Source organism: Dendrobates tinctorius, unplaced genomic scaffold (assembly GCF_039654945.1).
Source record: "Dendrobates tinctorius isolate UK_male_01 unplaced genomic scaffold, ASM3965494v1 ptg000211l, whole genome shotgun sequence".
Lineage (NCBI taxonomy): Eukaryota > Metazoa > Chordata > Amphibia > Anura > Dendrobatidae > Dendrobates > Dendrobates tinctorius.
In genome coordinates this window covers 14,163,666-14,178,320 of record NW_027361878.1, presented here as the reverse complement: position 1 = coordinate 14,178,320, position 14,655 = coordinate 14,163,666, and the positions used below count along the sequence as shown (strand labels likewise).

The 14,655-nt window shown below is 47.0% G+C and overlaps 1 protein-coding gene across 2 annotated transcripts in view; it reads left to right on the top strand.

Moving 5' to 3' along the window:
- The window catches only part of LOC141058280 (sorting nexin-15-like), a 59,016-nt gene extending 45,902 nt beyond the window's left edge, over nt 1-13,114 (top strand). For both annotated transcript variants that reach the window (XM_073554468.1, XM_073554467.1), the window contains one exon: nt 12,574-13,114. In XM_073554468.1, the coding sequence (XP_073410569.1) occupies nt 12,574-12,680 (107 nt within the window). In that variant the 3' untranslated portion in view covers nt 12,681-13,114. The remainder of the gene's footprint in view (nt 1-12,573) is intronic.
- Nucleotides 13,115-14,655: the final 1,541 nt, after the last annotated feature.

The following is a 14,655-nucleotide window of genomic DNA, read 5'->3' as shown; positions in this document are numbered from 1 at the left end:
GTGATAGTAAAAACTGGCCGGGTTTCATCTTATATTTTTCTTTTTTTTTTTTTTTTGTCTGGAGGTTTCTCCAGTGTCCCCTACCAGTCATTAAAAAATGGACAGCACGCACATGGCATCCGAGCGCAATCCGATTTTTATGGGGGGTTTTTTTTTCACGCATCATTAGACTTGTATGGGTAATTTGGATCCGTGACTTTGATCAAAATCGACCATGTTCCCATGACCTCTCGGGCCGCAAAAAACAGCCATGTGAACAGCAACATAGACTATAATAGGCACCAGTTCTATCCACGACAAACACGGTTACAACTCGTACGTGAAAACCAGACGTCTGAATGAGGCCTTGTTGGTATAAGTGCGAAGTGTTATATAATGGTCAGACTGTAATGGAAGCTTGTACAAATGAAACCTAGAGATGTAGGAACCCACCAGCCGGACACTTTAGGCCTCATTCAGATGTCCGTTCTTCACGTACGTCTTGTATCCATGTTTTTCACAGATATACTTTGTACCCTATGTAGTCTATTGGGCTGTTCAAATGTTCATAGGGTGATTGTTCACAAAAGAGAAAAAAACTCTGAGACACATCCATTTTTTGATTCAAGTCACTGATCAGTCCTGCCAATGTAAGTCTATGGGTCTGTGAAAAATTTGGACTGCACTTGAATGGCTTCCGAGCTGCACCATAGTCCCTGTTTTCACTTGACTGAGGAAAAGCTTGAAAAACACCCTAACAATTTTTTTTCTATTTATTTTTTTGCTTACAAGAAAAATTGACAAAACACTAATCTTAAAAACTGACACCTTGACCAAAAATAGCTGAAAATCTGGTTCACACACTGATTAAAATACATCCATTTTTTTTTTTTTTTTCATAAGAGAAATAACAGATGCCTGAAAGAGGCCTCAGATATTGGTAGGATAAAAACACTGATCGTTATTGCCAGGGCTGTGGAGTCGGAGTCGTGGAGTCGGAGTCGGTGCTCATGTTGGTGGAGTCGGAGTTGGAGTCGGTATAAAATGGACCGACTCCGACTCCTAAAATATATAATAAATTGGGTACAGTAATTCAATGCAGGATGTGCTGAATATTTTTTCATAGGAGTTTGGGAAAGTTATGAAATGTCCTATAAATGGCTGTTATATTCCTGATCTAAGGCTACATTCACACACAGCGTTTTTCCTGTGTTTTTTGAGGATACGTTTTTCAGCTGCAAAAGCAGATCATCTTTTTAAAAAACTGCATCACCTGAAAGGTTTTTGAGCTCATAGATAATGTTTTCAATAGCAAAAGCAGATTAGAAATCTGCTCTATCTATCCATTTATCCATATCTGTACCAAAAAGAATGAAAACCGGGTAGTACACCAATATATATTCTGTTCTATCTAAATATCTTGATTATTGGATCATAAAAATGATTAAATGTCTGAGGTTCACATTGTACTACAATAAATTTTTCACTTAAATATAAGCAATATGTGTGGGAGTCGGAGTCGTGGAGTCGGAGTCGGTGTAAGGGAAATTGAGGAGTCGGAGTCGGAGTCGCAGGTTTGGCTTACCGACTCCACAGCCCTGGTTATTGCTCCCAACCCCCACATACATGGGTGCACACATGGTCTCTGCTTGATATGTAGAAACGGTGGCATTTAAGAAAGTTGAAGATGAAATGATCTCTAAAAGGGCTAAAGTTAAAAATCTTCCTTCCACGTCCTCAGGTACATAGCCAATATATACATATATAGGGTACATCACCCTATATATATGAGTAATACCATGTGGTTAGTATTGGCACTGTACCTGAGAAAGTGGACAGGACGGCCACGAAACGCGTAGTTTTATAGCCCTGAATAAAGTATGCAACTCTTCTGGACTCTGTGATTCCCTTGCCTGATTTTGGAGGAGCGTGGAATTGTCGGCATCTTGAATATCCTATCCAGAATTTCTTGAAGGTCCTTCGCGGGTCTGGTGCCATCTACAGCTCTCCTATCAAGCTTACTATATGTGTTGTGCATACTCACAACATGTAACGGTGAGAATTTTACCTTACAGTTAACTAATTGTTAATTTGGTAGCTGCGCTATTGCGCCCCTCTCTTTACCGTTTCTGAAGTTAAAGATTACACATTTCCTTTGTATTTTAGGTAAAAAAAAAAAATATATAGTCATTTTTTTACATTTTAAAAATTAAAAAAAGGTAAATGGGCCGATGCAAAAGTTTGGGCACCCTGCATGGTTAGTAGCTAGTAGCACCACCTTTTGCAAGTATTACAGGTTTTATTCACTTTTTGTAGCCAGCCAAGAGTCCTTCAATTCTTGTTTGAGGGATTTTCATCCATTCTTCCTTGGAAAATTCTTCCAGTTCAGTGAGATTTCTGGGTCGTCATGCATCCTCTGCTATTTTGAGGTCTAGCCACAGATTTTCAATGATGTTCAGAGCAGGGGACAGTGAGGGCCATTGTAAAACCTTCAGCTTGCATCTTTTGAGGTAGTCTATTGTGAATTTTGATGTGTGTTCAGGATCATTATCCATTTGTAGAAGCCACCCTCTTTTTTACTTCATCTTTTTTTACAGATGGTGTTATGCTTGCATCAAGAGTTTGTTGAAATTTCATTGAATGCATTCCTCCCTCTACCCGTAAAATGTTCCCTGTGCCATTGGCTGCAACACAACACCAAAGCATGATTGATCCACCCCCATGCTTAATGGTTTTCGAGATGTTCTTTTTCTGAAATTCGGTGCTCTTTTTTTCCTCCACACATACTTTTGATTATTGTGGCTAAAGAGTTCTATTTTAACCTTACCGTTCAACAGGATTTGTTTACAAAATGCATCAGGCTTGTTTAGATGTTTTATGTACCGCTGATGCTGAATTTTATGGTGAAGGCGCAGGACAGGTTTTCTTCCGCGCAAATATGGCCTTCATCGAAGAGTCATCAGATGTCTCTGTACAGTAGAACAATGTACTAGAACCCCAGAGTCTGTTAAATCTTTCTGAAGGTCTTTTGCCATCAAGTGGGTGTTTGATTTGCTTCTATAGCAAACCTACAAGCAGCTCTCACTGAAATTTTGCTTGGTCTTCCAGACCTTATCTTGATTTATAATTCAAACTGAGAAAATGGAAACTTAAAAACGCTTTGCTATTTTCTTATATGTGAGACTGGAGAGCTCCGGGAGTTGAACCCTCAAGACTGCAACGACGAACCTCCCTAGGGCGAGCTGACCAGGTGTACCACCCCCTATACCGGGAGCGTCAGGGGCAGACCCAGGGGAGACTATCGCCGCGGAAGCTGATACCTGGGGACAACCGGAAGGAGACACACAGGCAGGGGACGTGCAGGCGACCAGACGGGAGATGGCGACGACCACAGTGGAGACTGCTGTAGCCGCAAGGATGGTGGTGGACGGCCAGGGAGGTGGTAGGAACGGGTAGCGGGTGAGGCACAGGAACAGGCAGGCGAAGGCAGGAACGGACTGGACCTGGAAGGGAACACAAGAGGGTAACAAGAAGGGAAGCTAGTGGGAAACCAGGAAAGGTATGAAGCGCAGAGACTGAAGGAACGCAGGAGAGCGTGGACCCGATATCAGAACGTGAAACACAATTGATAGTCAGGCAACAAGCATAGGGAGAGGCTGCCTGATATAGGGCACACTGTTGAACTTCTGGGTCAGAGTGCGGCAGAGTCATGGGGACAAGAGATAGGGCGCCTGCGTACCTGGTAGGGAGCAGAGGCCGGCCGCAGGACAGGAGGAGAAGCATTTGATGGACAGGCGCCAGCAGTGGGGGCAGGCCGAGAGGACCGGAGGTGCCGGAGAGACCTGAGCAGCGTGGAGGCACGGGAGGCAGCGTGGACCGCCGGTGCCATGACGGAGAGAGCCTCAGCAGAGGCGGACCGAGCGGCGGTGACAGGAGCCGCAGCAGAGGCGGACAGCGCGGTGGTGACAAGAGCCGCAGCAGGAAGAGCTGCGTCGGTCAGGGCAGCGGCCGCCGAAGCCACAGGATGAGCGGGAGACGGGGAGGTGAGCGTGACATTATAGCCTTCTGCTTTCTGGGCTTCCACCATCTTCAGAGTGCTAAGAAGCTGCTTAGAAGAACCCATGGCTGCTGTTTTTGTCACCAGGTTAGCGGAGGCTGGATTTTTATAAAACTTTGAAATTTACATCACCTGGCCTTTCTTAACGATGAAAGTGAACAAGCCATAACCCTAATAGGCTAATTAATGTCTGAAATCTTGGTCAAAGTTGTGTGCACACAAATCTCCAAGGATGCCCAAACTTTTGGTTCGGCCCATTTCCTTTTTGTAATTTTTAAGTTGTGAAACATCACAATCTATAATCTAAATATATTTATGTTATGTTTGCCTAAAACACAAAGGCAATGTGTAATCTTTTAACTTTAGGCCTTTTAGAGATCATTTCATCTTCAACTTGCGTAACTTTTCACAATAAGTCATTTTCCCAGGGGTGCCAAAGATTTTACACGCCACTGTACTTAAGATCCCCGATCTTTCTTTTTTTTTCTGACATTTGACATTAGATTGATTCAGACAGTCCTGCCAAAAATAGTTGTCTTAGGCCGGAGTCACACTACAGCGAGATACGGCTGAGTCTCGCAGGTTAAAACCAAGCTCTGGCACCGGCACTCCGGAGCGGAGCGTGCAGCTCCATGTATTGCTGTGCGGCTGCACGCTCTGCTCCGGAGTGCCGGCGCCAGAGCTTGGTTTTAACCTGCGAGACTCTGCCGTATCTCGCTGTGTGTGACCCCAGCCTTAGTTGGTGTTCATCTAATGTGAATGGGCACCTTTTCCCCTTTACCCCCGAGGGTGGTTTGCGTGTTAATGCCCAGACCAATTTTTACAATTCTGACCACTGTCCCTTTATGAGGTAATAACTCTGGAACGCTTCCATGGATCCCGGTGATTCTGAGATTGTTTTCTTGTGACATATTGTACTTCATTAGCGCTTACTGCAACGCTTCTTCCCTGGCGCCCGTCCTTGTGGTATTGATGCAGCACACGCATGCCACACTTGTGCAGCAAGTATTACACACACGGACACTGTCATCTCCGGTACCGGAAATATCAGGACGTGTGAAAGGCGTTGTAGCGGGTTTTTATGTTTGGCTGCTGTCAAGATGCTTTTATTGCAAAAAATAGTTTTTGCATCGCCACATTTTGAGAGCTATAATTTCTCCATATTTTGGCCCACAGAGTTATGTGAGGTCTTGTTTTTTGCAGGACGAGTTGACATTTTTATTGGTACCATTTTCGGACACATGACATTTTTTGATCACTTTCTATTCTGATTTTTGGGAGACAAAATGGGCAAAAACCAGCAGTTCATGAATTTCTTTTTTTGGGGGGGGGGGGGGGATCTTTACACCATTCCGCGTGTGGTAAAATTGATAAAGCAGTTTTACTCTTCGGGTTAGTGCGATTACATCAACACCTCATTTATATTATTTTTTTATGGTTTGGTGCTTTTATTTTGTAAAAAAGCTATTTTCTAGAAATAATTGTTTTTGCATTGTTTTTACAGCTATAACTTTTATTTTTGTGGTGATGGAGCTATATGGCAGCACATTTATTGCAGGACAAGTGACTTTTTCAGGGGTATCACGTTTATTTATATCCGTCTTTTTGATCGCGTGTTATTCCACTTTTTGTTCAGCGGTATGATGATAAAGCATCGTTTTTTGCCTTTTTTTTTTTTTTTTTTACGGTGTTCACTATAGGGGTTAACTAGTGGGACAGTTTTATAGGTCAGGTTGTTGTGGACACAGCAATACCAAATATGTGTACTTCTATTGTTTAGTTTTTTTTGTTAATTAAAATATTTAGGGATAGAAAAAAAATCAATATTTATTCTTTCTCGCTTCATTGGGGGACACAGGTTACCATGGGTGTATGCTACTGTCGCTTGGAGGCTGACACTATGCAAATAAGAAAAAATAGCTCCTCCTCAGCAGTATACACCCACCGACAGGCACAGGGCAACTCCGTTTTTGCTTAGTGTCTGTAGGAGGCAGATATGGATCTAACCCCAGATCCGCAGTGTTTTCCTTTTCAGGTTTTGTTGTCTTAATTTTTTTTTCCCTTTATCTTTCAGATTCTTCAGCTTCAGGGTAACAGGGTGTAAGGCTTAACCCTGTTTTCCCACATTATGCGACCGAGAGAGCTGTGTGGTATCGCCCACTCTCTGACCCGCTGGTGGCACTTTGTCCCCTGTCACCCTTATTGGTGTTTCAGGGTGACTCTTGGTGGCAAGTCCTTCCTGTATCCCCACCTCACTCCACTCCTCGGAGAGGGCTGAGAGGAAGATGGTGGTCAACGGTGGTGGCCTCCCCCCTCTTCTTGTAAGGGGTTGACGCCGTCTTCTTTGGAGACGGTGCAGGAAGGAGGATCTTCATTTACAGGACCCTCCCTCTACCGATGGCTCCTGATGCCATTCTCATCTCTGAAGAGGAGCCGGACACACAGCAGGTGATATGCCGCTCCTTGCAGCGCTCTCTCCAGCGCTCCCTGCATCACCCGATTACCAGTATATAGGCCCCGCAGCCCTCCTTCCCCTTAGGATTCAATTTCGATTTTCGCTCCCTTTTTCTCTGTGCGTGCGGTCCTCCGACATTTTACAAGACTTCTTCCTGCCTTCGGCTGTCCTTCGTCATGGACGCCCCCCCCCAGCATGTCTCCTATCAGCCCGCTCCTTCATCTGCGGACGCCCCCCGGCTTGGCGCGTTCAGTCCCGCAGCCCAACTCATCGCCGCTTTCATTTTTTGTTGCCGGCCACGCCCCTCCTGCACGTTGGTGTCGGCGTTTGGCCCCTTTTTCTTGCTAGACACCCCAACTCTGGCGTATCAGCCTATCGGAACGCAGCTTTCTTTTTCATCAATCAGGCACGCCCGCCTCTCTGCGTGCCGTGGCCGGGCATACAAGCTGCTTTGCACGTTGGCCCTGCCCACCGCTCCTACTCGTCGCGTGGCCATGGGGGACTCGGCACCCATCTTGAGAAGAGCTCCCGCAGCACCTGCAGTCTCGCCTCATGGCGTTATATTTCTGGGGGACACAGTAACCTGCGCTCTGCAGCTGCATATCGCTGGAAGCTGGTAGGCTCTGCCCTTTCCTCACTACCTGTCACCTAACTTCTAGATAGCAGCCCCTGTGCAGTAGTAGCTCTCCTCTGTAGTATCACCCTCCTAGCATCCTGCTGCAGCTTCGCACAGGCTCTACCTATGCACAAACCCATGGTGGTTCATTACGCCTGCGCACGCTGTAAGAGAAAGTGGGCTTCAGGCCAGCCGTCACCCTTCTGCCCGTCTTGCAGTCCTTCTACCATGTCTGCACTTCAGGAGAGCTCTAACGCCCGGGATGGGAGCTCACACAAACCCCTCCTGAGTGGGCTGTTGCCATGTCTCAGTCGGCCTCAGACCTGACTACAATTTCACAGTCCCTGGTACAGGTCCTGGAACGTATGCCACATCATTCTGCCGCCACCAGTGCTCCGAACGCCTCCCATGGTGATTCGCACTCACCTGACCACGACCTTCACAGGGACAGATCAGGAGGGAGATCTAGGAAGTGGACTCTGTCTAGTTCCTCATCCAGCTCACTGGGCCCCTCTGCAGCATCCAGAATGCCCCTCTCTACCCGTTCCCCCTCCTCGGAGGCGGACGTCGGGTCAGATCTAGCTTTTCTGTCCGAGTCTGACTCTGATGTGGATCTGACTTCTTGGATGCAGGACATGGTAGATAGCCTTATTTCGGCTATTATTCAAACTCTAGAACTAAAAGAGGAAGAAGCGGCCGCTCAGGATGACTCCGTTTCTTTCAAACGGGTAAAACGTCCCTCCAGAACTTTTCCCAATCACAAAGAGTTTGAGGCTACTACCTCTTGACATTAGGAACATCCAGGCAGACGTTTCCCGGGAAGAAAACGACTAGACATTCTATACCCTTTTAGTTCGGGCCTTGTCAGCAAATTGTCCGAATCTCCTAAGGTGGATCCGCCAGTCTCACGCTTATCCTCACAAACAGTTCTGTCCATTCCTGATGCGGCGTCTCTCAAGGACGCTATGGACAGACAGATCGAGGCCTTAACCAGATCGAGGCCTTAACCAAATCTGCCTTCGAGGCGCTTCTCTCTGCCCTAAATTCGCCTCCACTTGAGTGGTAAAAGCCATATCTGCCTGGGCCAAGATACTTCGCCGGGGTATCATGGCAGCGGCTCCTACAGTGGAGCTAGCTGATTTAGCGGACCAAATTGCCCATGCGGGTAAATACCTCTTAAATGCCTCCTTGGATGCGGCTGCCTGTTCCGCAAGAGCAAACCGCAACATTATTGCTATTCGCCGCGTCCTTTGGTTAAAGGCGTGGAATGCGGACCCAGCATCTACCGTTCCAAGGCTCCAGGCTCTTTGGGGCCAAGCTGGACCAGATCATTTCGGACACCACCGGAGGTAAAGCACTAATCTGCCCCAATCCAGACCAAGACGTCCCTTCAGTAGGAAAGGACCCCAGACCTTTCGCCCCTTTCAGCATTTCTCTTCCTCAGGCGGCTCCTCCCAGCAGGAACGTTCTTCCGCACAAGGGGAAAGAAGGAAACTTTCCTTCAAACCGACTCCTCACTGGAGGCCTAAAGGCCGCCCCTCTAAGCCCTCCGGGTCCAGCAGTCATAGGTTCTCATCTAAATGACGGGTCACCCCCACCTGGAAAGTTTGCCAGGGTGGGAGGCAGGCGTCTTCTTTTCAGGGACACATGGTTGTCGGCGGACGCCGCCGCCTGGGTCAGGGAGATAGTTACATCCGGCTACAAGATAGAATTTTCTTTGCGCGCGCCCCCCCCCCCCCTCCTCTCGGAAGATGTTTCCTCCTCTCTCGTCCATCAAAGCAGTCCTCTCATGCCCCAGGACTTCTCCAGGCCGTCTCTTCCCTCCTAAGCTCAGGGGTTATCGTACCCGTTCCTTGGCACGAACGGTTTTCAGGGTTCTACTCAAACCTGTTCATAGTCCCGAAAGAAGGCTGTTCCCTCCGCCCTATCTTGGATCTCAAACAGTTAAATTGCCACCTTTTGGATTCTCCACTTCAAAATGGAGTCCTTGCGCTTGGTGATCGCCTCCATGGAGCCGGGGAATATCTTTGCTCTGTGGACATTCAGGACGCTTACTTGCACATCCCTGTTAGTCTGCAGCATCAGATGTTCCATCGGTTTACCATCCAGGAGCACTATTAGCAGTTCACGGCACTCCCGTTAGGCCTGGCGTCCGCCCCAGGGTCTTCACGAAGGTCATGGCAGCGGTCATAGCCATCCTTCATTCCAAGGGGATTCTCATCTCTTATCTCGACGATCTCCTTGTCAAGGGCCCATCTCGCCAAGACTGCGATCAGAGCCTCCAGATCACCCTGGACACTCTTGTCCGTCTCGGCTGGATAATCAACAAAGAGAAGTCGACCCTGATCCCAACTCAGTGTCTCGTGGTCCTGGGCATGGAATTAAACACCATCCAAGCTCAAGTCTTCCTTTCATAGGAGAAGTTCTCGGACGTTCCCTGGAGGCTTCCAGTCCGTCAAGATTTATCACAAGGGCCCCTTTTCCACCCGATTTCTCAGTCGCCGACTTTAACGGCATGGCCGTTGAGGCCGCGTTCCAGTTGGACGCAGGTTTCTCTCACAAGGTCATACAGACCATGATTAGGGCAAGAAAACCGGCCTCATCACACATCTACCACAGATGTTGGAAGGCCTTCTTTCGGTGGTGCGAGGAACAAAGTTTGTTTCCTATGACTTCTCTTCCCTCCGTTCTTGGTTTTCTGCAAACCGGTCTCGACTCGGGCCTTTCCTTCAGTACCCTAAAGGGTCAGGTGTCCGCTCTGTCCATTCTCTTCCAGAGGGATCTGGCTTCCTTTTCTCAAGTGAAGAACTTTCTTCAGGGCGTTGCTCACCTAGCGCCTCTTTAGCACCCTCCGGTTGATCCATAGGATCTCAATCTTGTCTTGGGCGCCCTCCAGCGTGTGCCTTTTGAGGCAATTCAGGATATTTCCTTCTCCCTCCTTTCATGGAAAGTGGCCTTCCTGGTCACCATCACCTCTATTAGGAGGGTCTCCGAGTTGGCAGCCTTGTCCTGCCTTTCTCCTTTCCTGGTTCTGCACCAGGGTAAGGTGGTCCTCCGGCCTGTTCCGTCTTTTTTGCCAAAGGTAGTTTCTACCTTTCACATCAACGAGGACATAGTCCTTCCTTCTCTGTGTCGTTTCCCAGTTCATCCCTTGGAGAGATCTCTCCACAAGTTGGATTTGGGCAGGGCTATTCGAGTCTACCTTACTAGGACTGGTTCCTTTCGTTAGTCCGATTCTCTGCTTGTCGTCTCTGAAGGTCGTTGAAAGGGGCTCCCAGCTTCTAAATCCACAATAGCCCATTGGATTCTTTCAGCAGTTCTGGAGGCATACCGTGTTCAAGACAAACATCCTCACTCTACCCGAGCTGTGGGAGCTTCCTGGGCAGTTCGGCACCAGGCTTCAGCTTTGCAAGTCTGCAAGGCCGCTACCTGGTCGTCCCCTCACACTTTTGTGAGGTTTTACAAGGTGAATACTCACGCCTCTGCTGAAGCAAGCCTGGGTAGGAAGATACTTCAGGCGGTGGTTTCTCACCGGCCGACCTAAGTTCCTTTCTCTCTGCATTTTTCCCACCCTTGGGACTGCTTTTGGACGTCCCATAGTAACCTGTGTCCCCCAGTGAAGCGAGAAAGAGGGATTTTTAGTACTTACTGTAAAATCTTCTTGGAGCCTTCATTGGGGGACACGGCTCCCTCCCTTTATGTTGTACCATGTTGGCCAATGTGCCGTTGTTTGGGTTGGTACATAGGTTGATTTTTTATATTTGCTCCTACTACTGCTTTTGCACCGAGTTGCCTTGTTCTTGTCGGTAGGTGGATACTGCTGAGGAGGAGCTATTTTTTCTTATTTGCATAGTGTAAGCCTCCTAGCGACAGCAGCATACACCCATGGTAACGTGTGTCCCCCCAATGAAGGCTCCAAAAAAGAGATTTTATGGTAAGTACCAAAAATCCCTTTTTTATTATTTATATATTTTTTTTTTTATACAATTATTTTAAATAAAAAATTTTATTTCATTCTAACTTTTTTACACTTTGTCCCACTATGGGACAGTCAATTTTTGCAGGCTGATCGCTTCTATATCATGCAGCTGAAGCAGCATCTGCATGCTATAGAAGCTGTCAGCGCTGCACTAATTGCACACTGACCTGAGAGACTTCCTGACATGCACTGCGCATGACAGGAAGTTTCTCAGCTTTGGAGATCCGGATGTCGTCTCGACTACATCGGGTCTCCATGGCAGCAATCGGGACCCCGCGTCTCGCCACGAGGTCTCCGATCCAAAGGCAGAGGGCCTGTCAGCCTTCTGCCTGCTCTCGGAATGCTGCGATTGTGTTTCGGGGGTTAAAGTGCTGGGAGCTATCTGTGACTGCTCCTGGCACTTAGTGCTGGGTGTCAGCTGTGAGAATCAAGCTGTGAGAAGCTGTGCGCCGCCGATCACTATGACATACTGTCCCATCCATGGTCAGACAGGCCCAGGGCACATGGACGGGATAGTACATCGGCTGTCAGAGAGGGGTTAAAGGGGTATTCCCATCTCCAAGATCCTATCCCAGTATTTATTAGGTGCAGTAGTCATAATAATATTAGCAAATACCTCCAATTAGAAATGTATAGTTTTTCTGATACGCTATATCGCTTACCTCATGTGCAGGGCATTGCAATAGCTTATATAGTGACAGCTAGTTGCTAGTGGTCGTACCCATGGATACGTAAGCTACTGCAATGCCCTGCACATGGGGTATGTGACGTAGTGTATTAGGAGAACTATACTACATTTCTAATTTGATGTATTTGCTAATATTATTACACCTACTACATATTGGTATAGGATCTTGGAGATGGGAATACCCCTTTTAAGGCCAATTTTATGTGAGGTTATTAAATTTTAATCCTGGGTCTGATCATTTGAACTAACAGCATCAGAAGAATCCACGCTTATGACACAGTTGTGAGACTTTTCTGAGACAGCTCAGTCTCTATTGATGAGAAATGCCATTTACTGTTGTGATGCAAATTATATTTTTTCCAAGGATTTTGTAGCATTATAGGTCTTTTCTTTCAACCTTTCTCCACTATTTAAAGGGGTGTTCCACTTTTACTAAAGTGGTCCCTGACCGTTACCTGTTATCTGATTTTCCCTGCCGCTGCTCTGGTTTCAGTGTTTTGGTTGCAGCGGTGATGTTACATTGGCCGCTCACATTTCCGCTGCAGCCAATCACTGAGCTCAGTAGCTTGTGCTATCTACTTCTACTGAACTTGGAGATTGGCTGCAGCGGTGATGTGAGCTGCTGACGTGACCTCAATGCTGCAGCTAAAACGCTAACATCTGAGCTGCGACAGGGATCTGTGCAGTACCCAGAGATGGAAAGTACTGACTAATTGTTGTGTTTTGCCGAGTAGATCTACCCCCTTCCATGACTTCACTTACATCAGTGTATGACTTCCCTTTTATTTTCTTCTACCAGATGACCACTGTCCGGACAGACGTGAATCTGTGAGGCGCAGAACGGCAGAATATCTTCATCATGCAGAACAAATTTTTCAGGATCACATGGGTGGGAGCATTGAGTGACCCCCATGTTCTTAAAGAGGGTCGTTGGATCTGGTACAAAAAGTGACCTTTAATTTCAAAGTTTACAGCTTCCAAGATGACAATTTTGTGCACTTTCTTCCTGACCTAGAACAAAGGATCTCTTGCTCCACAGAGGAGTAAAGAACCAAACGCTTTCATTACTTTTTTATGTTTTTCCCCATTGTCCTCACTGTACAGTCAGAAAATCTCCTGGACATCGCTGCAGATAATGGAAGGTTCGTCTCACCGATGTACGATGACTTTATTTTTTTTATTTTTTTTTTACTTATTTTTGTTAACATTTGTTTTGCATCATAACTGGAAGACCAAGGCCCAAGTGGCAGAAACCAATTGTTAAAACTACAATATCAAATTCTTAGATTACCCCCCAGAGTCGCCTTCATTGCAGATAAAAATGTATTCATTCCCATTAATCCTTTGTGTCTTGTGATATCTTTGTCTTCAAGGGGGACGTGCTACATTTATTTCTGATTCCCGTATGAATAGACCAAGTAAATATCAGGGCATAGAGAGTACATGTGTTTGGTTTTTGCTTAATCTCTCAGAGCCATAATCGTGATCATGGGAGTTGTTAGGTTTCCAAGTCTTCTGTTACACGGGGACACTATTGTTTGCCTTTTAATGATGAGAAAACTTGCTGGGATAAGACGTTATCCGCCATGCTCCGGTGCTAACCCACTGACTCTGGCGTGCTCGAAAAATATATTCCAGTTCCCGCGGCTACATGTCTCGTGTTTAACAACCGCAACACTTGCAGGGATTTCCTGTTTGTTAGGCAATCCCTGCATGTGTTGTGTCTGTCGAACAGCCGCGAGACATGCAGCCGCGAGGACTGGAACATATTTTTCAGGAACGTCGAAGCCAATCGGTTAGCACCTAAGCATGTTCGCTCATCACTATTGCCTATTCCTTTATAATCAATCCTTAGGATGTCACCAGTGTGTTATCTATAGGGGTCTAACCTCCGATACTCCGCAATGAGCTGCACAAACAATCTGTAGCACTCCATGAGTGAAGATGCAGCTGTATGGATGGAAGTGGTGCTGCGGTTTCAGTTCCTGGCGCACTGCTAATTCTTCATTATGATGTCCCCCTTCCCCACACTTATTGGAATGCATTTTTTCCTTTATTCTCAATGTGCAGGCCCAAAAATCAGATGGCGTCCCCACACATTGATGGACTGTCCTTGGAAAACCACATGAAACCCCCCCTTCACATGCGTTTACAGGAATGTATTATCAGTCCGAGGGCTGTCCGGGTGGAAAGTGGACCACACATGGACCTAACATGGATCAAATTTGATTGAGTTAGTTCACATGATTGCTTTTCCACACAGATCAACAGTCTGTTTGGGGAAAAAAAATCTCAGCATGCTCTTGTCTTATCTGTTTTATGGCTGAGTCATCTATGTATTTCAATGGAAACACAAAAAAAAATTGCTGAAGCAATACAGACATTGTATGGCATCTGATTTTGACAAATTTGTTAATGTTATTAAATGGAACCTGTTACCATAAAAATACACTATTAACCTGCAGATATGGGGCTAATCTGCAGGTTATTAGCGTTGTTAACTTGCCCGGCTCCCGCACTTAGGGTGGTTTCACATTAGCGCTTTTTAAGCGCACGCACGGTCGGGGGTAGCTCCGCCCCCGAGCCGGCTCTCTGCCCGGCGTGCCCGCCCCTTGCTTGTAGCGCCGCCTCCTAGCGCACAGTGGCGCCTGCGATCAGCGCACCCTATCTTTAGCATAGGGTGCGCAGGCCGTGCGCTAGTTGCGCTTTGACCTGCGCTGCGCACTTTTGACGGTGCGCCGTGTGCGCCAAAATCAAACTTTTCGGATTTTGGCGCGCACAGCGCACCGTCAAAAGTGCGCAGCGCAGGTCAAAGCGCAACTAGTGCACGGCCTGCGCACGATCTGCGCACCCTATGCTAAAGATAGGGTGCGCCGATCGC